General features: G+C 52.5%; 1 protein-coding gene across 9 annotated transcripts in view; it reads right to left on the bottom strand.

Annotated features, from left to right (window-relative positions):
- Positions 1 to 855: 855 nt before the first annotated feature.
- Positions 856 to 20,995, bottom strand: part of SLC22A14 (solute carrier family 22 member 14) — a 31,613-nt gene continuing 11,473 nt past the window's right edge. For 4 of the 9 annotated variants that reach the window (XM_045436543.1, XM_045436545.1, XM_045436542.1 and 1 more), the window contains exons 3-13: positions 14,688 to 14,811; positions 13,559 to 14,074; positions 12,715 to 12,818; positions 12,419 to 12,573; positions 11,240 to 11,408; positions 7,649 to 7,769; positions 7,270 to 7,367; positions 6,595 to 6,809; positions 4,309 to 4,417; positions 3,503 to 3,706; positions 2,996 to 3,386 (exon numbers count right to left, since the gene is read on the bottom strand). In XM_045436543.1, coding sequence (XP_045292499.1) covers positions 3,158 to 3,386; positions 3,503 to 3,706; positions 4,309 to 4,417; positions 6,595 to 6,809; positions 7,270 to 7,367; positions 7,649 to 7,769; positions 11,240 to 11,408; positions 12,419 to 12,573; positions 12,715 to 12,818; positions 13,559 to 14,074 — 1,920 coding nt within the window. In that variant the 5' untranslated portion in view covers positions 14,688 to 14,811 and the 3' untranslated portion in view covers positions 2,996 to 3,157. Of the gene's footprint in view, positions 1,159 to 1,513; positions 1,889 to 2,995; positions 3,387 to 3,502; positions 3,707 to 3,919; positions 4,163 to 4,308; positions 4,418 to 5,985; positions 6,810 to 7,269; positions 7,368 to 7,648; positions 7,770 to 11,239; positions 11,409 to 12,418; positions 12,574 to 12,714; positions 12,819 to 13,558; positions 14,075 to 14,687; positions 14,812 to 20,995 lie in introns of those variants that run through there. The other 5 variants (XM_045436547.1, XM_045436546.1, XR_006701002.1 and 2 more) reach the window with 5 other exon arrangements.

Raw genomic sequence — 20,995 nt, forward strand, 5'->3', positions numbered from 1 at the left:
TCTCGAGAATAAATAAACATTTTTGTACAAAAAGAAAAAAGAGGGACACCTGGGTGGCTCAGTTGGTTAAGCAACGGACGTCAGCTCAGGTCATGATCTTGCAGTTCGTGAGTTTGAGCCCCACATCGGGCCCTGTGCTGACAGCACAGAGCCTGGAGCCTGTTTCAGATTCTGTGTCTCCCTCTCTCCCTCCCCCCTCGTGCTCTGTCTCTCAAAAATAAAGAAACATTGGAAATATATAAATCAATAAAATAAATAGTAAAAAATATGAAAACTAAAACATCCTGTCATCCTGTAAGCAGATAACTTGTGAGATCCCTTTCTCTGGGACCCGCAAACGCTACTCGGGAGGCAATCTTGGGAAATTTGGCAAAGAACAGGGGGACCAGAAAATGACACTGAAGGAGGTGTGGGCACCAGCTTCTTGCTGTGCCCAAGCTTGGGAACACACAGAGCAGGGTGTTTGGACCAGGCTCTGTGCACTGCCCTTCAACCCTCTCTGGGAGACCTGGCCTCCCTGCCTTTGCTCCGCGAGGTTGGACATTCTTTTCTGTCCTTCTCTCCGAAGCTCCAGGGAATTAGCGCCTCCCCGCAAGCTGGTGATCTTCCTTTTTTTCTTTTTTTAAAACCTTTTTTAACGTTTGTATATTTTAAGAGAAAAAGAATGCGTGTGCATGCAGGAGAGACGCAGAGAAAGGGAGACCTAGAACCCAAAGCAGGCTCTGTGCTGACGGCACAGAGCCCGATGCGGGATTCGAACCTATGAACCGTGAGATCGTGACCTGAGCCGAAACGGAGTCCGACGTCTAGTAGACTGAGTCACCCAGGCGTCCCTAGCTGACGATCTTCCAGTTAAGGGGGCAGAGAAAGAGAAGAGCCAGGCCCTGCCCTCCCAGGGAGAAAGCATGTGCGGCCCATGGCCCGACCCAAAGGTTTCTGAGTCTGGCTAACGGATGAGGAGCTCTGGGCCTTCTCCAGTCTAGAGAAGCTCTCACACTGGCTGGGAAGGGCAGACTCACCCTCAGGGTAGTTGGGACTGTAAGCTGGATGTGGGGGCTTATCCTCAGGGAGGTGGAGGTCAGAGGTCAGCCAGGCTGGAGTCGTCAGGGAAGGAATACCCAAGGATGTGGTTTGGGTAGTCCCCGAGACCGTGCTTATCTGTGAGTGTCAGAGGGAAAACTGAGCGAGAAAGCTCCGGGCAAATGGGAAAAGGAGTCATTATTCCCTGACACGTGCACACCTCCTTTCAGGCAGAGCTGAAATCTAGCTCAGCCTGCCCCCACTAGCAGACGCCTGGGCTAGAGGACGCGGGTGGCATGGGTGCACGGTCCTGGCCTTACCCACTCCCAGCCCTCTTAGACACAGCCCCTCGAGCCCCCCATCCAGAGAGCTCCTCACTCTCCCCAAGGGCTAGCTAAGGACATGAAGGACACTGAGAAGCCTGTCTGACCCAGCTTCCTCTGGGCCTGGGGCTCTGGGCTCTCCAGACACAGCCAATTGTGACCAAGCCATCTCAAGTCCAACCACGGCACATTTATTGCCATGAATCACACCCTAGCTCACCCAGGAGGGACCATTTTCGGGGCTCGAGGGCCGGCCTTGGAGCAGGACTGCCCTGCCCCCCCGAGCTGGACTGGGCCCCTGGAGTTCGTGGCCTGGAGTCCACGGCCCCATACCCAGCCACTCGGCTCCGGTCGAGATCGTCTGGGGGCCTGGACCTCAGTCATTCCGTGGGTCTGTGTCCCCTGCTCTGCCCGGCACAGGTGTGTGGGAGAGAACGTCGGAGTCCAGTTTCAGCATCGTGGAATCGAGAACCGTGTTCCTCACCACGTCCCCAGTCCCACCTTCGGGTGCCACTTCCTTGGCGAGCAGTTCCTCAGCCACGTTCCTGAAGAAGCCATTGAAGAACAAGTCACGAGTTGCATCTTTAGGGGCTAAGAAACGCAGTAGCAACTAGAGGCAGCAGTAGCCACGCCTGGCTTTGTGATCCCGAGAGGTGGGGCTTTCCCACACCTGCAAGTCCCCGGCCAACCTTTGTCATGCGCCCTCCGGGACCCTCACCTCCAGGACCAGGCCTGTTCCACCTCCCAACCCTGCCCAGACCCTTCACACTCCTGCATCTTTGGGGCTCATCTCTAGCATTTACTGAGCACCTGCCATGGGCCAGACTCTGCACCAAGTGCTTTATGTGGACTTAGTCTTACCAAGAGCCCTATGAGAGAGAAAGGCTAGGCCTCATGTCTTTCTTTGCCTCTCTGTGCCTCAGTTTCCTCCTCTGTAAAATGGGGCACAGTGAGAGGACCTATCTTGTATGCGGCCGTTGTTAGGACAAAGTATGAAAAGGCGCGTGTGGAACAGGACTTGACACATGGTAAACGTTCAATAAAGGTTAGCTGTTTTTATTACTCTGGTATCATTCCATTTTGCAAATGAAAAAGCTGAGTCTCAGAGGTATTCGGTAACTCCCCTGGGCACATACTAGGATGCCGCAGCAGAGACAGAAATCCGGGCCCTCTGGCTCCAGAGGCTGTTTCTTAGCTCCTCTTGCCGCTTTGCATTTCCCCCTCTCTACAAGGGGACAAACTCCTATTCATCCTTCAAAGCCCTACTCAAATGTCACTTCTTCTGTGACGTCGGCCTCAACTCCCCAAGCTGAGGGTCCTCCCTCCTGGGCCGTCTATAGGTCCCGTGCATCCCTCCCTCAGAGCCCATTAAGTGAAGACTTTCTCCCCATAAAATATTGCTTGAGGCTGGGGACCTCTTACCTCTGACAACGCCTAGCACAGATGGTGCCAATAAGAGTTTGAGGAGGGAGGGAGACGGGGAAGAGGGCAGAGGATGGCCAGAGACAGCCACCCTGTGATATGAGCACAGGGCACTGGAGGCCATCAGCCAGCCTCTGTCCCTCACTGGTGCTCAGGTCCCCTCAGGTCCAGGGAGAGAGCGATGGGCCATATCGGCCCAAACCCCAGGAGACATGGTCCTCCTGGTCATGAGACCAGAAGAGACCAGAGGCCAGAAGTGCCCCTGGAGCAATCAGGATGAAGCCCAATTCCCAAACGGGGCCCTGGGCTGCTGCAGCCTTGAAGTCAGAGTCACGAATCAAGACTGGGTCCTCTTTGAGAACCTGAGACTTCAGACCGGAAATCAGAGGCACTCAGAGAGCTGGTGGCCAGCCAGTCCCTCTGCCATGGGAGGGAGGGAGCCCAGGGCATCTCCACGGACAGCACCCAGTCCTGACAGGCAGCCAGAGGGGAAGGGAGAGGGGAAGACCTGGCCCGGGGTTGGTCAGGAGAGCCAAGAGGGTGGGAGCTGGCCGAGGCCAGGCTGCACGGGGGGGGGGAGGGGGGGGGTCGCGGCAGCATCCGGGAGAGCTGGGCAGACTTCTGTAGACACAGAGTGGCCCTTGTGTCACAGGCCCATCTGGCAAACAGGCAGGGATAGACGGTGCCTGACTATTCTCAGTGCCAAGGGCCAGAGCCCAGGGGCCACACACACCTACCTTGTCTGTAGGGGGTAGTGCTCCAGGATATCAGGGAGAGGCTGGTCTTGCGTTTCTGGCAACAGGGAGCAGAAGAACAAGGCCAGGATGGCTGAGACGCAGCAGAGGAGGATGGGGAGGAGGGTGAGTCTCTGGCTGATGATCATCAGGGACGAGATGGCTCCAGCTGCCCAGGCCAGGGACACCAGCCCCAGACCTGTCGCCCTGGAAGGGGAGGTGAGAGCCCGTCTGGGAGGCCTCCTGGGCCCAGAGGCTGGCTGGAGGTGGGGCGGAAACAGCAGCTCCCCAAAACCTCACACTCTCCAGTCTCCAGCCCATCCCGACTCCCCGGACACCCTTGCACAGCATTGGGCTCCCCCCTGATTCAGGGCAAGCGGTAATTTCTTCTGGGCCTACTTCTTGGCGCAGGAGACCCACCCGGCAGTGTGCGGGCCCGCGGGGAGAAGCCAGGGTGGTGGCGTTGGGTGGGGGGCAGGACGCTGCCACCCTCACCATGGCTCCACGCTGCGGGGTGGAGCCTCAGGGCAGGGCTGTCACATCTCGGGCCCGCTGTGCAAGGCGGAGACTGCAGTCAGACTGCCTGCTGCTGCCATTCGCTGTCTGGCCTCCACCTGATGCTGTGGTCTGAGATCGGGTTAATGATGGAGTCTGGGGGATTTTCTGAAGGGTCAACGGGGTGACCCAGGGAAACCACTCATCATCACGTGCCTGTCACCGGGTGCACGGCCGTTCTCACAGAGGTCTCAGTCTCCATCCCGCGTGCCCTCGCCATGCCCCCCAGGGGCCCTGCCCGCCAGGCCACCTACCTGAGGACCGTGGGCAGGAGCTCAGCGGTGTAGATGAAGAACACGGTAACCGAGGCCGCCAGGCTGAACTCTCCAAGCGCGACCATCAAGACCATTATGGATTTCAGCTCTATGGCCAGACAACGGGGCCACCTGAGTCTGGGGCCGTCCTCCCCCGGGGATGAGGGTTGGGGGCCGCCCATCTGCTCTCCCTCCATCCCTCTTCAAGGCATCTGAACAGTCCTCCCCCACCACCTGGTGGTCAGCTGGTCAGCAGACTCAGGCCGGGCCAGGCCAGTATATCCGTGGTGAGATTGCTCCTCCCCTCTGCCTCTCAGTCCCCACACCTCTGCCTCCCAGCTCACTCCCTTCTTCCACATCCTCACCTGAGGCCGCTTCCCCTACTACTCGACCTGCTCAGGGCCCTCCCACCTCCCCGGCCATCCTCTGCAAGGTAGACCAAGCAGGGAGGGGTGCACAGGGGCCGGGAAGGGTTCGGGCCCTGGAGCCCCAACTCTTAAGACATTCCAGGATTCCCGACTCTGGGCAGCCAGATGTGCGCGTTGAGGAAGGAAGAGAAGATCCCAGAAAGGCCATTCCTCAGCCTTGGGGAGGTCTGGGGGCAGGAGGGAGCTGGAAGCTTCCAGCTCTCCCTTTACCAGCTTCTGCTGGGCCCTGCCCGCACCCCGCTCCCCACTCTGGCCCCAGCTTTGCTTGGCTTTGGGATGAAACCAGAGATATGGTTCATCTATTGGGGATTCCTCGTTTCCCTCACACATGTGAGAGTCTTAAACGTTTCTGTTTGACTCATTGTAGGCCCACTTTTTACAAAAACCGCCAAGCCATAGGAATTTAAGAATGCCTTGGTTTCCCCATCTCGTTTTAGCCAGTCAACGCTGCCAGCGTCCGAAAGAGGAAGGGTCTCAGGCAAGATGTGCACAACGCTAACCCCCAGAGAGCAGGAGGGCTCCCCCTGGAGGCAGATCTTGGACAAGCTCCCCCACCCTGACCCCTGCAGCTGAGGGGGCTCTTGTGGTTAGCAATTCTGATGGAGTGAACCCTGACATCTTAACACCCACATCCCCAGCCCTGCCACTCTCCAGCCCTGTGACCTGGGGCATATTCATCGTCTAAGGGCTCTCTGAATTTTTTTTTTAAATAATTTATTGTCAAACTGGTTTCCATACAACACCCAGTGCTCATCCCAACAGGTGCCCTCCTCAATGCCCATCACCCACTTCCCCCCCCCCCCACCCCCCATCCACCCTCAGTTTGTTCCCAGTATTTAAGAGTCTCTTGTGGTTTCCCTCCTTCCCTCTCTGTAACTTTTTCCCCCCTTCCCCTCCCCCACGATCTTCTAAGTTTCCCAGGATCCACATATGTGCGAAAACATATGGTATCTGTCTTTCTCTGTATGACTTATTTCACTTAGCATCACACTCTCCAGTTCCATCCACGTTGCTACAAAGGGCCATATTTCATTCTTTCTCATTGCCACGTAGTACTCCATTGTGTATATAAACCACAATTTCTTTATCCATTCATCAGTTGGTGGACATTTAGGCTCTTTCCATCATTTGGCTATCGTTGAGAGTGCTGCTATAAACATTGGGATACAAGTGCCCCCGTGCCTCAGCACTCCTGTATCCTTTGGGTAAATTCCTAGCAGTGCTATTGCTGAGTCATAGGGTAGGTCTATTTTGAATTTTTTGAGGAGCCTCGACACTGTTTTCCAGAGGCTCTTTGAAATTTTGAAAATATTGCCACCCCTGCCCCCCACCTCCATTTCCTTGTCTGGTTCTGAGCTGAAGGGTGCTGTGCCTTCCTGGGAAGGAGAGGCCTCCGTGCCAGAATGTTCCAGAGAGTTTAGCCCACTGTTACATGCAGTTTTCAGCGGGCAGGTCATTTTTTTCCTGGTGGAGTCACAGATAAAAGGCGTTTCCCAATCAGAAGCTGCAGATGAGAGGCAGGGCCGGGGGTACCAGTTGAAGGCCTGTTTGTGTGCCTCCGTTCATATGCAACCATCGGATCTGACCGGAAGAAGGCCACCTACTCTCCCACACAAGGATGGGTCCTGGGACAGCACTCCCTCCTCTCCCAGGTTTCTGAGAGCTTCCAGCACCCGGTCTCGGAGTTCTCCTTCGGGGAGGGCAGGGCTCCAGTGACTGGCACCAGCTCAGGAAGGTAGGTGAGCTGTGGGAGCAGGAGGCTGGCTCCCCGGGGTGTCTTGTTGGCCGGACAGGGCAGGAGGAAGGGGTCTGAGGAAGCAGGAAGGCTGGGGGCTGCCGAGGGGAGGGTGAGCCGTACCTGGGGGGAGGATAAGGATAAGCAGGCACGTCAGGGTGCCTTGGAAGAGGCTCACAGCCAGGCTCCACTTCCTCCCGATCTGCTCGAGGAGAAAGATGCAGCACAGCCGGGCGGGCACCTCCATGATGCCAGGAATCACTTGTCTGAAGTGGATGTTCATGGCAAAATCCTTCAACTTGAAGCACAGTGTAAAATAGCTGTAACTGACAGTAAACCTGAAATGAAGCCAGGAGAGAGACGTTCAGAGAGAGAGAGGGGGATACAGACAGGCCAGGAATAAAGACAGAGGCAGAGGAGCGCCCGGGTGGCTCGGTCGGTTAAGAGTCTGGCGTGATCGCGGCTCGGGTCACGATCTCACAGTTCGCGAGACCAAGCCCCGCGTAGGGCTCTGTGCTGACAGCGAGGAGCCTGCTTGGGATTCTCTACCCCCACCCCCCTCCTGCCCCTCCCCTGCTTGAGAGCTCTCTGTCTCACAAATAGGTCAGTGAACTTAACAACAACAAAGACAGAGGCAGAGTCGAGCCGGGCGGGACGGGCTGGGAGAGAGAAACAGAGCACAGAGCTCTGGACCCGTAGGCCAGCTTCCCGCCTGCAGCCCGCTTATGCCCCCTTCCCTCTCCAGAGCCCCCGACACGCCCTGCTTGCAGTCCCTGCCAGCCGGTCCCAACTACTCACCACACACAGCCCATCACCAGGGTCACCTTTCGGAGGTGCCTATTGTTATAAAAGTCCAGGACAGATGCCTTAGTCACCTTCTTTCTGGGCAGCTGGAGCTACAGGACAAGCAGGACCATCAGAGGCAAGGCCGAGACCCCGGCTTGCTCCCCACCCCCACAGGACCTCAAGGCCCTCCTGCCCCCCACCCCCGTCCCCCACAGTCCCAGCTTGGCCTCCGGCCTTCCACTGGCAGGGCTCGATTTCGCTGTCTCCGTTCTCCTCAGACAGTGGACTGGGGACACCCTGTGGGCAGAGGTCCCACCTGAAAGGATGAGGAAGGAAAAGGCCCTTCCTGCAGCCCCTGTCCTGGCCCCACTCCGGGCCCGAGGCCTCTTACCTTGTCCAGCAGACTTAGGGGAATGGTCTTCTTGTTCACGCCAGCCGCGTAGCACAGCATCTGCTTCGCTTCCTCCAACTTCCCGTTCATCAACAGCCACCGTGGGGACTCCGGCAGGATCCTGCACGTACCACCCGCTCTTACCCATCCTTGCGAGATGCCCCCGAGACCTCCAACATGAGGCGACGTGGGTGTCGGAGGACTTGAAAGAGACCATCGACCTCGGGCGCCCCTGCCCCTTTCTGGCAGTCGGCCCTTCCCCTGCCCCGGCCACACACGGCACCCCCCTACTGCCCAGTGTCACCCCAGACACAGGCTGCCTCTGCCCTCCAGCGTCTTCCCCCTCGCCTACCTCTACAAACTCCCTACCTTCCGACCTCAGGCGTCAGCCCCGCCTGCCCAGGCACACTGAGGGCACTGTCCCCCACGCCCACAGCCTCTATTAGAGCCCTGCTCTCCTGGGTGGCATTTCCCTGCTCCCTCTCTGTCTCCTAACAGCTTGCAGAATATGGAGGGCAGGACCCCAGGGCCCAGCCCCTGCTTGAGTGAGTAGAGGTCCTCCCTGTCCCACCTCCTCCCTCGCCACATTGCCCACCGCCTTTGACCTCTGCATAACTCTGGTCCCTCGGTTCTTCCCGATCCTCCTGGGCTGTCAGAATCTCCATGGACGAACATTTATTAGGTGCCCTGGATTGTGCCTGATGCCCTTACATATATATATATCATCCGGTTTAATCTCTGCCCAGCCCTGGACCTAGTTTGATTATCCCCTTTTTATTCCCAGCCTCAAGGGGTAAGGACTCGCCCAAGGTCACAGAGGCAGACCTGATTGGGCACTCTTTACAAACTGTGCCATCACTCCCTGCAGATTCTCGCGTCACCCTCCTCTCGAGGCCCTAGCCTGAATTCCACGGCCAGCAGTGTATACATGTGCCCATGACACTGGAGGCAGCTGCATTCTTATTAAATTTTTTTAATGCTATTCATTTCTGAGAGAGAGAGAGAGAGCACAAACGGGAGAGGAGCAGAGACAGAGAGAGGGAGAGGGAGACACAGAACCCGAAGCGGGCTCCAGGCTCTGAGCTGTCAGCACAGAGCCCGACGCGGGGCTCGAACTCACGAACTGTGAGACGGTGACCTGAGCCGAAGCCGAAAGCTTAACCGATGGAGCCACCCAGGCGCCCCACGGCAGCTGCATTCTTTCTGCCTGCCCCTGCTCCTGCCCTCCCCTGGGGCCAGCCGGCAGTGCCCCTGACATCCTTCTCCACTATAAGGCTGAAGAACTCTCCTAAAGAAAGTCACCCAACTGGGACTTCTTCAGAAAGATGGGAGATTGACCACATGCCCACTCTAAACAACAGGAATGAAAAAGGATAGCAATAGAGAGAGTGGGAGAGAAGACCGGTGGAAGAAAGACGTAAGAAATACACATAGCTCAGAAGCTGAGGGGCTGGAAACGTCCGGTTCCTGGTGGTAAGACTCTCTTCCCGTCCCCAGGCTGCCATCATCCCTTCAAACCTGGGGAAGGAGCCTGCTTTTGCGAAAGGGAGTCAGTCTGCCCTCCCACTCCTTGCCTGGAGCTTACTGATCCAGAAAAGCGGGAGCTGCCCTGTCCTCCGGACAGGCATTTCCAGGAGAGCTAATTCGTGTCCCCTCAAGTCGGAGGGCCTACACGAAACCAGAGATGGGGGAGCTCCCCCTCAGGAAGGAAGTCGGTGGGAGCCATCCACGATGGCAGGGTGGGGGCTGGGGGTGGTGAGAGTCTTTTTGACGAAGTGGACCCTGCTGTCTTGAAGTCACCCCACGTGCTAGGGTGAGGGGACCCTTGCAGAGAGAGCCCGGGGAGTGACCTGCCAGGGACAGGGTGCGGAGAGATCACAAAGACAGTGCCTAGAGCATGAGAAGACACGCGTGAGCCCCTGAGGCACCTGCATTTGAACATCTGCCCTACAGAGGCCAATGACCATGAATACAGCCCCTGTTGTGCACTTATCTCTTTTCTCGCATGGCCCCTCTCCTGCCTAGAATCTAGAAGATCACCGAGCAGGTAGACCGAGGAGAAAGGGCAAAGGTCAGAATACTAGCCTGAGTCGGCTAGCCACGGGGGAGAAGCTGCGAACTAGACGTGAGATCAAGTTTTAAACTGGCCTGGACTGGATTTTTTTCATGCCCGCAAGTGCGTCTGAATTATCAAAATGAGACTTCTTTCTTAGAACTAAGACTGACCGTAAAGAGATGGAACCTGCCCAAGATAATGTCACGAGTCAGCAAAGGGACAGCTGACGGGGCGGGTCTGAAGAAAAATGGACCCCATTCAATGAGCCATCTGTTCACAGAATGTAGAACCAGGGAGGCAGCTACCAGAAGAAAGAGCTAAGAGTCCAGCGTCATGGCATCTGGGGAAGGAACTGGGGGGCTGAGGGGAGCTGAAATTGCCGACTTAACTCTTCACCACAGACCTTTTGGTTGTTACGTAGTCGTTAACCACACGCATCCATTGCAGTAGTGACATTTCGAAGAAATGTTTCAAGGTCAAGCCGTGAAGCACCATTTCCTAGTTACATGACAGAGTCACGCCATCTGGCGTCAGCTGGGTCCCCACGGACGCTTGGGCATCCCGGTGACTGCCAAAGACGGTCTCCAGCACCTGCCGAATTTGGAAGGTCTCCAAGCCACCTACCCGGCCTCACTCTTAACTGGTAACTCCTCTCACCATCCATGTTGGGTATGGCGCAGTGGGTAAAACGCAGAGGCTCCGGGGCCACACAGGCTGAGTCAAATGCCACAACCGCCACTTGGTAGCTATGTGGCCTAGGGCAAGTTACTTCCATTCTCTGAAGCCTCTGTTCTCCCCTCCCCGCCCCCCACTCCCCACGTCTTCAGCCCCCAAGAGACTCACACCCATCTTTCAGGGTCGTAAAGATTAAATGTGATGATTCCAAGGTGAGACCTGATCCTTCCTTCACACTGAACTGCCTGGCCCGTAACCAGGTGATTTCAGTCTCTTCCTCTTCTATCCGCCTTCTCTTCCCTCCCTCCCCAATCACTTGTCCCTTCCTAGCTTCAGTCCCTCGGGTTCCCGTCTGTGACGCCCCACAAGTCAGAACATCACACACCCTCCCTGACTCTGTCTTTGCTGTCCAACCACGTTATCGCTTTGCCCCTGCCCACCGCAGCCCAGCGCTGCGGAAGAGTCACCTCGTGGAAGGCTCCATTTTTCAGCCTCTCTTCAGTCCCGCAACCCCCTGCCACTTCACTGAGGCTACCTCCAGGCCACCAAGGCCAGTAGACTCTTCCCCCGCATCGCCTTTCTTGCCTTCGACCTTGACCATGCTCTTGTCCTGAGCGCCTGCCTCTCAACACTTTGCCTTCTGATTTCTCTGCCTCTCTGACATCTCTTTGAGGGTCTCCTCTGATGGGGGTTAAGGCTAGGGTTCCAGGCGCTCGGCCCTGGGCTCTTTCTCATTACCTCCACATCCCATCCACTTTCTTCAAGGGAAGATCCCACCCACTCCACCCCTTCAAGGACCCCCCGAAACCCTCAACTTCCAGCCCGTCAGACCCGTCACTGCGCGTGCCCTGTTTGCTCACCAGATATAGAAGATGAGGGGGAACACGGGCGCGCCACCCACCAGAAACAGCAGCCGCCAGTGGGGAAGGCTGTTGGCAAGCCCTGTCAGGAACATGACTCCCACAGAGAAAAAGCAGTGTTCCAGGATGATGGCATGGGACCGGTGCTCAGCCACTAGCCACTCAGTGGCTGTGCGGAGGCCAAGAGGACAAAATCATGGTCAGCTCAGTGTCCCCAGGGCTACCCCTGTACCCAGACTTCTGAGATGCCCCAGCCCTGCTCTGGACAGTTCAGCCTGGGTGAACGTTCTTCTGCCCTAGGTGGACGTACTAGATAGCCTCCGGTCCTTTCTCAGCCTGACTGCTCCCTCTGAACACATCCTGCCTGACCCCACGTGTCTCTCTCAGAGATGGCCCATTTCTGGGTACAAGTCCTCACACGTGGTCTGACACACAGTGAGGCGAGGAATCTGTGTCCTTGTGTTTGTTTTTAGTGCCTCGGGGCTTTGGCCACCCAGGCCTCGGGCCCTGGGGAGAATCTAGTTCCTTCTGACCCGCTCCAATGAGAGGAGGTCTCTGGCCGGGGACCCCTGAGCTCACTGGGCCACAGCAGCTGTAAGCTCGATGAGCGTATGGGCACTTAGGGCTTTCGCATTCCACAGGCCAGGGATGAAATCCCAGCTCCTTCCTGTAACTGTTGTGTGGCCCTGAGCAAGTTGGTTACCTTCCTGAGGCTCAAGTATCCTTCTCAGTTAAAGGGATAATAGATGAGCGCCTACTGAACAGGGTGCTGTCATGACACGCTGAGACAGTATGTAACGGGGTTAGCAGCTCGCCTGGTCCTTCCGAAGGGCTCAATAAATGTAAGCCATGTAGGGGGGATGCGAGAGAGGTAAGGGGGGTAATGCGTGCGGTACGAGGGGCCGAGGGTGGAGGATGAGTCTGGAAGGGCGGTCTGCGGACATTGGCCCGCATCGCCACAGGCAGCTGGGAGGAACCTCTTCCCTCCACGGCCTGCCCGGATTGGGCCTCAACTCTACTCCTCCTGCAGGGTCCCTAAGTACCCGCCAGCCCCGCCCCACCGCAGATCGCCCCGCCCCACGATCGCCCCGCCCTTCGGCCGGCCCCGCCCCTCCAGGCCCCGCCCTCTGCTCCCTACCCGCCCCGCCCCTCACAACACCAGCACGGGCCGGGGCTCACCTAAAGACACGCTGCTGATGGTGTAGCCCACCAAGGCCTGGGACACGCCGAAGCGGAAGAACAGGTACTGGTGAAAGGTGCTGACGAAGGCTGTCCCGAAGCCGAAGATGATCAGCCCCAGCAGCGACATCAGGATGGTGGGGTAGCGGCCCAGCCTGCGGGCGGTGGAAGGGAGGCTGCGCCTAGCCTAGCGTGAGGGCCTCCCTGGCTCGCCCAGCACGACACCCAGGGCCAGGCCTTGAGTGCCCCTACCCTCTCCTTCCCCAGCTTGAGACTCTAGCTCTGAATGCACTCACTTGTCACTCATGAGTCCGAAGATGAGGGACCCGGTCAGGATGCCCGCGGTGAACATGGTCTGCGTGCTCTCCGAGTTCTGCTCCTTGCCACACACCAAGTCAAACTGGGGGGTTTATACAAGATTGGCTACAGGTCTCCACCCAGGGCCAGCCTTCCGGGTCTAGAGACTACACCCCTCTACCCCGCCCCCAACCCCCAGGTGGGCCTTTAGGCAGAAGAGGCCTGGGTCAGAAGAGGCAACCGGGCCTGCAGCAGCGTGCCTCAGGTGTCACCTCTGCATTCTACCCGGCACCTGGCAGACTCTGGGAGTGAGGCCTGGAGAGAGGGGACCAGAGGCCCAGGCCAAAATGGGGAAGAGGCCGAGAGGGAACTGAGCAAAGACGGGAATCACTGAAGACCCTTTCCCAAGTACAGATATCAGGCCTCAGTCTAGAGATTCCAGTTGGGCAGGTCTGTGCGGTGACGGGCCCAGCTTGCAGCTTGGGCTGAGAAACCCTGTAGGAGGTGCCCGATGAAAGCTGCTTCTTCCCCGGGGTTCTCTATCTTGTGTGAGTTCAGAGGGCAGGGCCTCGGCTACAGAAGCAGCTCCCTGGACAGATGGCAAGGCCTGCCGACTGACATTTGCCTCTGCACCCAAATCCGCTCCAGCTTCCCGGCGAAGACAGCTGAAGCCAGGGCTGGACAACAGGACCCTAAGGTTCTGCCCTCGCTCTGTCTCTGCAGGGTGACCTCGGGCCAATCACTTCCCCTCCCCGGGCCTCAGTTTCCCCACCTGCTCAATGAGGGTGAGAGCACATCTCTGGGCCTGTGGGGTAGCTATAGACAACTCAGGAGAAGGCACACCTCATTGACCAGTGATCGCTTCTTGGTGTCAGGGTAGATCCACCCATCTTGGCATGACTCTGTGTGGTTGAGGCCAAACTGGATGATAGAATCCAGGTCCCAGGCTACGGGCAAGTACATGAGGCACGTCTGGAAACTTCCATTGGGTTCTCGGGGCAGGGTCAGGTTCATCTGCTCAGCCTCTGTGAGGTTGGGGCCCACTGCTAGAATCCAGCTGGTATTACAATAGGGCTTCTGGGCTGTGAACACGAAGACGTCGGCAGAGATAAAGAAGGCCAACAGGATGTTGGGGATGAAGGTGAGGACCACCAGTCTCCGCTGGAATGTGCCGAACTCCCCCACCGCATCCAGGACGTGGGCAAACTTGTCATCCTGGTTGGCTTCTGTGGCCCTCAGTCTGCGTAACAGCATCTCCAGAGACCAGGAATTGGAGTGTTCTTGTGCCTCGTGCTGGTTCAAGTTCTTGGAAGGGTGGTGGGATCTGTGTTTTACCTTGCAGTTGCTTTCTCCTGACATCTGTTCCAAGAAAGGACGCCACTCAGGGACTGCTGCTGCCACTTCCCAGACACGAGAGACCGGAATGGGAGCCACTGGTCAGAAATGGGCCTCTCTGTCTTGGAATAGTTTGGATTAGGCCTTGATGTTCTCTGTAGCTCCCTCCTTGGCTTATGAAGTTTCTCAGTCAACATCATTTGTCCCCCATGAGCCCCACCCACCCCTGATTTTCAGTACACTGAGGGTTTTTTAAACATTTGAGAAAGTGTCACTTCTGTTGTCATGAGTAAGTTCTGAGCAGCTTTGGTCTCCCACAGCTTTCCCAGAACTGAAACTTTGTTGACACACACAGGGAGGCACTGACAGTCTTGCAAAAGTAGGAGAGGTCTCCAGGGACAATTCCTTCAAAAACAAACAAACAAACAACACCCCCTCCCTGCCCCCCCCCCCCCATATCTGGACCAAGAGTTGCCAGGAAACTGAGGCCAAGGTAGGTGGCTGGAAGCCTTGACCACAGAGATAGGGAGCCAAGCCTGGGCACCAGCAGCATAGAGCCAAACTGGAAAGGCAGGTAAGGGGAAGGCAGTGCGGGGCGGGGGGAGGTAGCAATTCTGACTGTAAGGAGATTTATTACCTTGGAACAGCAGCGAGGTGGGAAACGATGCTTAAAACTGTGTTGAGCTGAAATCCTCAATGGAGCTGAAAGAACTCCTGGGTTGGGCACCAACAGAAGCAGAAACAAGCCTTCTCTGTTAAGCCTGCACAGATTACAATCAAGCAAAGAGTTCAAAAAGAAAGATTACGAAAGTCGTGAGAAGGCAATCCATTCTGAAACAACAGCTCCTGGCTGCAGGTGTCGGAACAGTCAGTTACACAGTATAGAGCCACTATCGTACGCAGTTTTCAAAGCAGTGAAAGTCGTAATTACAGGGTGAACCCACGAAGAATTGACAAAAAGCAGACATTTTCGGAGGGCAGACGCTGAGCTTTTAAATGAAACAGAAACACTAAACGGAAGACTGCTGAGTCAGATTTGATGCAAAGAATTAGGGAACTGGAACATATAGCCAAAATGTGAAACAGAGGCCCAAAGACTCAAGAGATACAAGGTTTACCATGCATGGAGACATAGAGAAGCAAAATCTAAAGAGAGAAAAGCAATACATTTTCTAAAACTTGGAAAACATGAATCCATAGTCTCAGGAAATAGTACGTCCCAAGCAGGATCAATAAAAAAGAAACCCACGGCTATGCACATTGCAATGAAGCTATAGAAGGCATCAGTGACAAAGGTCTTCGAAAACGTCTAGAGAGATATCACTGACGAACGACCAGCGGTGGTAGCCTTCTGTTAAACAAAAGTGGATAATCAACAAGGAAACCAGAAGAGAGTGAAAGTCTTTAGGAAAAAAGAAAATAATAGCCAAGCTAGAATTGTTTACTCATCAAAATTATCTGTCAAGAATGGGGTAAAATAAAGACAGGTATAGCTGGTCAAAAATTGAGGGAGCATTCATGTAAAAGACCTGATTTAATGGAATTTCTAAAAAGTAAGGAGGAGGAAAACTATTTCAGGAGAATAGCCTCAGAAACAATGAGCAATCAAAAAAGGTAAACATGTAAGCCAATCCAAATATTGATTGTATTAAATAATAAAGATCCTGTCCATTTGTGGAATTAAAAAAAAAAAAAAAACATGACAACATGATGGGCAACAAGAAAATATGTCAGGAAGGGGACAATCAGAGCCAAAATATCCCTTTCTATTGTTTGGGATGTAGGACAGAGAAACCAAAAATTCAAATTTACATATGCATGATAAACTTTAAAGGACAACCACTCCAATGATATACCCAGAGAACAGTAGTGGGAAAAGGTGGATGAAAGGGGAAAACAAATACGAACCGTCAATCCAAAAGAAGTTAAGGAAAGAGGGAAAAAAAAAAAGGGGTGGCAATCATTGAGACTGGAAAAATGAGACACAGTACATTGATTATCACTAGTTTAAAAAGAGATGGTTGGATTGAGCCTTTTAAAAGTCAAATTCATACGCTGTTTTTCCAGAGGGTGACCAGTATTTTCCAATTCTCCCAGAACACACCCAGTTCATGTCTGTTGTGCTGGTATGATGACTCATAGTGTCCCCTTAACCCCTCATAAAAGTTTTGATTTGTATGACAATTTGGTCACCCCAAGAGAAGGCACGTGTAAAGCATACGCATGAAAGGTTGAGGGTAAGAGGATGGAAAAAGTTACATTAGGCAAACATTCATTTAAAAAAAGCTGATTTAGGGGCACCTGGGTGGTTCAGTCCATTGAGTGACTGACTCTTGGTTTTGGCTCAGGTCATGATCTCACGATTTGTGAGTTTCAGCTGCGCATCGGGCTCTGTGCTGAGTGTGAAGGCTGCTTAGGATTCTCTCTCTCTCTCTCTCTCTCTCTCTCTCTCCCCCCCCCGCCTCCGTCTCCCACTTGCACTCTGTCTCTCTCAAATAAAATGAAAGAAAGAAACAAAGAAAGCTGACTTAGCTACATTACTATCAGACAAAATAAAAAGATAACGCATCATTTGGAATAGAGGGATTCCTTATCGAAAGATAAAAGTTCTTGGGGCGCCTGGGTGGCGCAGTCGGTTAAGCGTCCGACTTCAGCCAGGTCACGATCTCGCGGTCCGTGAGTTCGAGCCCCGCATCAGGCTCTGGGCTGATGGCTCAGAGCCTGGAGCCTGTTTCCGATTCTGTGTCTCCCTCTCTCTCTGTGCCTCTCCCCCGTTCATGCTCTGTCTCTCTCTGTCCCAAAAATAAATAAACGTTGAAAAAAAAAATTAAAAAAAAAAAGAAAGATAAAAGTTCAGTATGCCACAAGCGTGAATTTTAAATATATATGAACCTAACAAATGTCTTCAAATATGGAAAACAATAATCGGTATAACAGGAGAAATTGACAGCTCATCAATATCATGATGAGAAATTTCAATGCACCTTTTGTTTTATAAGTTTATTTATTTATTTATTTATTTATTTATTTATTTTGAGAGAGAGAGAGCACACGTGAGTGGGGGAGGGGGGCAGAAGGAGGAAGAAGACAGAATCCTAAGCAGTCTCCATATCAGTACAGAGCCCAACCCAGGGCTCGATCCCACAAAAGGTGAGATCATGACCCGAGCTGAAATCGAAAGTCGGATGCTAAGCCACTCAGGCACCCCTTCAAGGGGTCAAATATACAAAAACTTAGTAAAGATATAGATTGTTTGAATCACACAATTAATGAGATTTTTCTAATGGCCATTTGTAAAAGTCTGCATCTAACCACTAGAGAATACCCACTTTTCTCATGCCTCCTGGGAGCATTTGCAAAACTTTATCATGTACTAGGTGATAAAGCAAGCCTCAACAAATGTCAAAGAATAGTCAAAAATTGTCTTCTGACTACCACACAATTAAATTAGAAGTCACTAACAAACAGCTTAATGGCTTAATTTAGAATTCTTGTATATTTTGGGGGGTGCACGGGTGGCTCAGTCATTTGAGCATCTGACTCTTTTATTTTTTATTTTTTATTTTTTATTTTATTTTTTTTTAAATTAGGAAATGTTCTTTTTTTTTTTTTTTTTTTTCAACGTTTATTTATTTTTGGGACAGAGAGAGACAGAGCATGAACGGGGGAGGGGCAGAGAGAGAGGGAGACACAGAATCAGAAACAGGCTCCAGGCTCTGAGCCATCAGCCCAGAGCCTGACGCGGGGCTCGAACTCACGGACCGCGAGATCGTGACCTGGCTGAAGTCGGACGCTTAACCGACTGCGCCACCCAGGCGCCCCGACTCTTTTATTTTTTAAAAAATTTTTAAATGTTTATTTATTTTTGAGAGAGAGACAGAGACAGAGTGTGAGCGGGGAAGGGCCAGAGAGAGAGGGAAACACAGAATCAGAAGCAGGCTCCAGGCTCTGAGCTGTCAGCACAGAGCCCGACTCGGGACTCAAACTCACAAACCGTGAGACCATGACCTGAGCCGAAGTCGGACACTTAACTGACTAACCACTCAGGCGCCCTAAGCATCTGACTGTTGATTTCAGCTCAGCTCATGACCCCAGGGTCGTGGGATTGAGCCCCACACCAGGCTCTGAACTGGGGGCATGAAGCCTGCTTACGATTTTCTCTCACTCTCCCTCGGCTTCTCCCTCGCTCATGCATGTGCTGGGGCGTGCTCGCTCTCTCTCTCTCTCTCAAAAAAATAAAAATAAAAAAAATAAAAGAATTCTTGTATATTTTCCATACATTTGTAATACAGTTGTAGTTACTTGTCAGAATCTGCCTTCTATCCTGGGACTTCTTGGTCTCCTAAATGATTTTTTTTTAATTTACGTATGTTAAGCTTCACTCTTTGCTCTTTAAAGTCCTATGGGTTTTGACAAATGCACAGGGTCATGTACCCACTATGACACCATAGAGTATCATGCCAAAATTTCACTGCCCTAAAAAAAATTCCCGTGTTCTACCTATTAAATCCCTTCCCCTCCTCTCACACCCCTGGCAACCACTGACCTTTTTACTGTATATCTTACCTTTCCAGAATGCCAGATAGCTGGAATCATAGAGTATATAGCTTTTCCAACTGGCTTCTGTCACTTTGCAATATGCACTTTAAGGGTAATCCATAAATTTTCATAGCTTGATAGCTCTTTTTTTTTTTAATTTTTTAATGTTTATTTTTGAGAGAGAGAGACAGAGCATGCGCGAGAGAAGGGCAGAGAAAGAGGGAGACACAGAATCCGAAGCAGGCTCCAGGCTCCCAGCTGTCAGCCCAGAGCCTGACTCAGGGCTGGGGCTCGAACTCACAAGCCGGGAGATCATGACCTGAAGCGAAGTCGGATGCTTAACCGACTGAGCCACCCAGGTGCCCCATAGCTCTTTTTTTCTTTTCTTTTCTTTTTTTTTTTTTAAATCACTGAGTTATATTCTGCTATATCTGCTTCCCACGGTTTGTTTCACCATTCACTTATTGAAGGACATCTTGGCGTTTCCAGTGTTTGGCAATTGTGAATAAAGCTGCTATAAATATTCGCATGCAGGTTTTTGTGTGAATACAGTTTTCAGATCGGTTGGGTAAATACCTTAAGAACACGGGTCAGTGGCTGCACCAGTTTGCACTCCCACCAGCAAGGAACGAAAATGCTTGTTTGTCGGCATCCTTGCCAGAAATTGGTGTTGTCAGTGTTTTGGATTTTAGCCACTCTAATAGATGTGTAATGTTATCCCACTCTTTTCAACTGTGAGGGGCGCCTGGGTGGCTCAGTCGGTCTGACTTCAGCTCAGGTCACGATCTCATGGCTCCTGAATTCTAGCCCCGCGTCCGGCTTTGTGCTGACAACTCGGAGCCTGGAGCCTGCTTCGGATTCTGTCTCCCCCTCTCTCTGCCCCTCTGCCTCTCAAAAGTAAATAAACATTAATTCTTTTAAACGGTGATTCCCTAATGACAAATAATGTTGTGTATCTTTTCATGTTTATTTGCCCTCTGTATACCTTCTTTAGGGGATTATCACTTCAGATTTTTTGCTCATTTTTAAATTGGGGTATTTGTTTTCTTATTCTTGTTATGAATTTTTTGTATATTTTGGATACAAGCCTTTTTATTAGATATGTGTTTTTGCAAATATCTTTTCCAGTCTGTGGCTTGCCTCTTTATTCTCTTAACAGCATCTTTTGTAGAGCCGAAGTTTTTTTTTTTGTTTTTGTTTTTTTAATATTTTTTTTAATGTTTATTTATTTTTGAGACAGAGCATGAACGGGGGAGGGTCAGGGAGAGAGAGGGAGACACAGAATCGGAAGCAGGCTCCAGGCTCTGAGCCATCAGCCCAGAGCCCGACGCGGGGCTCGAACTCACGGACCGCGAGATCGTGACCTGGCTGAAGTCGGACGCTTAACTGACTGAGCCACCCAGGCGCCCCGAGCCGAAGCTTTTAATTTTAATAAGGTCCAACTTACCAAGTTTTTTCTTTCATAGATTCTGTTTTCAGTATTGTACCTAAAAATTAATTGCCTGGGGCGCCTGGGTGGTGCAGTTGGTTAAGTGTCCGACTCTTGATTTCAGCTCAGGTTATGATCTCAGGGTTTGTGAGTTCGAGCCCCATGTTGGGCTCTGTGCTGACAGTGTGGGGCCTGCTTGGGATTCTCTCTCTCTCCTCTCTCCTCTCTCTCTGCCCCTACCCTACTTGCTCTCTCTCTCTCTCAAAATAATAAATTTAAAAACCTTTTCTAAAAATTCATTGCCAAACCTAAGATCACCTAGATTTTCTTCTTTGTTTTCTTCTAGAAGATTTATAGTTTTGTGTTTTACATTTAGGCCTATGATCCACTGAGTTCATTTTTGTAAAGGGTGTAAAATCTATATTTAAAGGTTTTTGTTTTCTTTTCTTTCTTTCTTTCTTTCTTTATTTCTTTTGAGAGAGACAGAGACAGTGCGAGTGAGGGAGGGGCAGAGAAGGGGAGAGAGAATCCCAAGCAGGCTCTGCACCGTCAGCACAGAGCCTGATGTGGGGCTCAAACCTATGAAACTGTGAGATCGTGACCTGAGCCAAAATGGAGTTGGGGGGTGCCTGGGTGGCTCAGTTGGTTAAGCATCTGAATTCGGCTCAGGTCATGATCTCATGGATTGTGGGTTTGAGCCCCGCATCGGGCTCTGCACTGACAGCTCAGAGCCTGGAGCCTGCTTCGGATTCTGTGTCTCCCTCTCTCTCTGCCCTAATCCATTAGCATCCTGTCTCTGTCTCTCTCAAAAATAAATAAATATTAAAAATAATAATAATAAAAATAAATAAAAATTTAAAAAGATTTTATTTTTAAGTAATCTCTACGCCCAATGCGGAGCTCGAACTTACAACCCCAAAGTCAAAAGTCACATGCTCCACTGACCATGCCTGCCAAGCACCCTTAACCTGCTGCAT

This window comes from Leopardus geoffroyi, chromosome C2, assembly GCF_018350155.1.
Source record: "Leopardus geoffroyi isolate Oge1 chromosome C2, O.geoffroyi_Oge1_pat1.0, whole genome shotgun sequence".
In the NCBI taxonomy this organism is placed as follows: Eukaryota; Metazoa; Chordata; class Mammalia; order Carnivora; family Felidae; genus Leopardus; species Leopardus geoffroyi.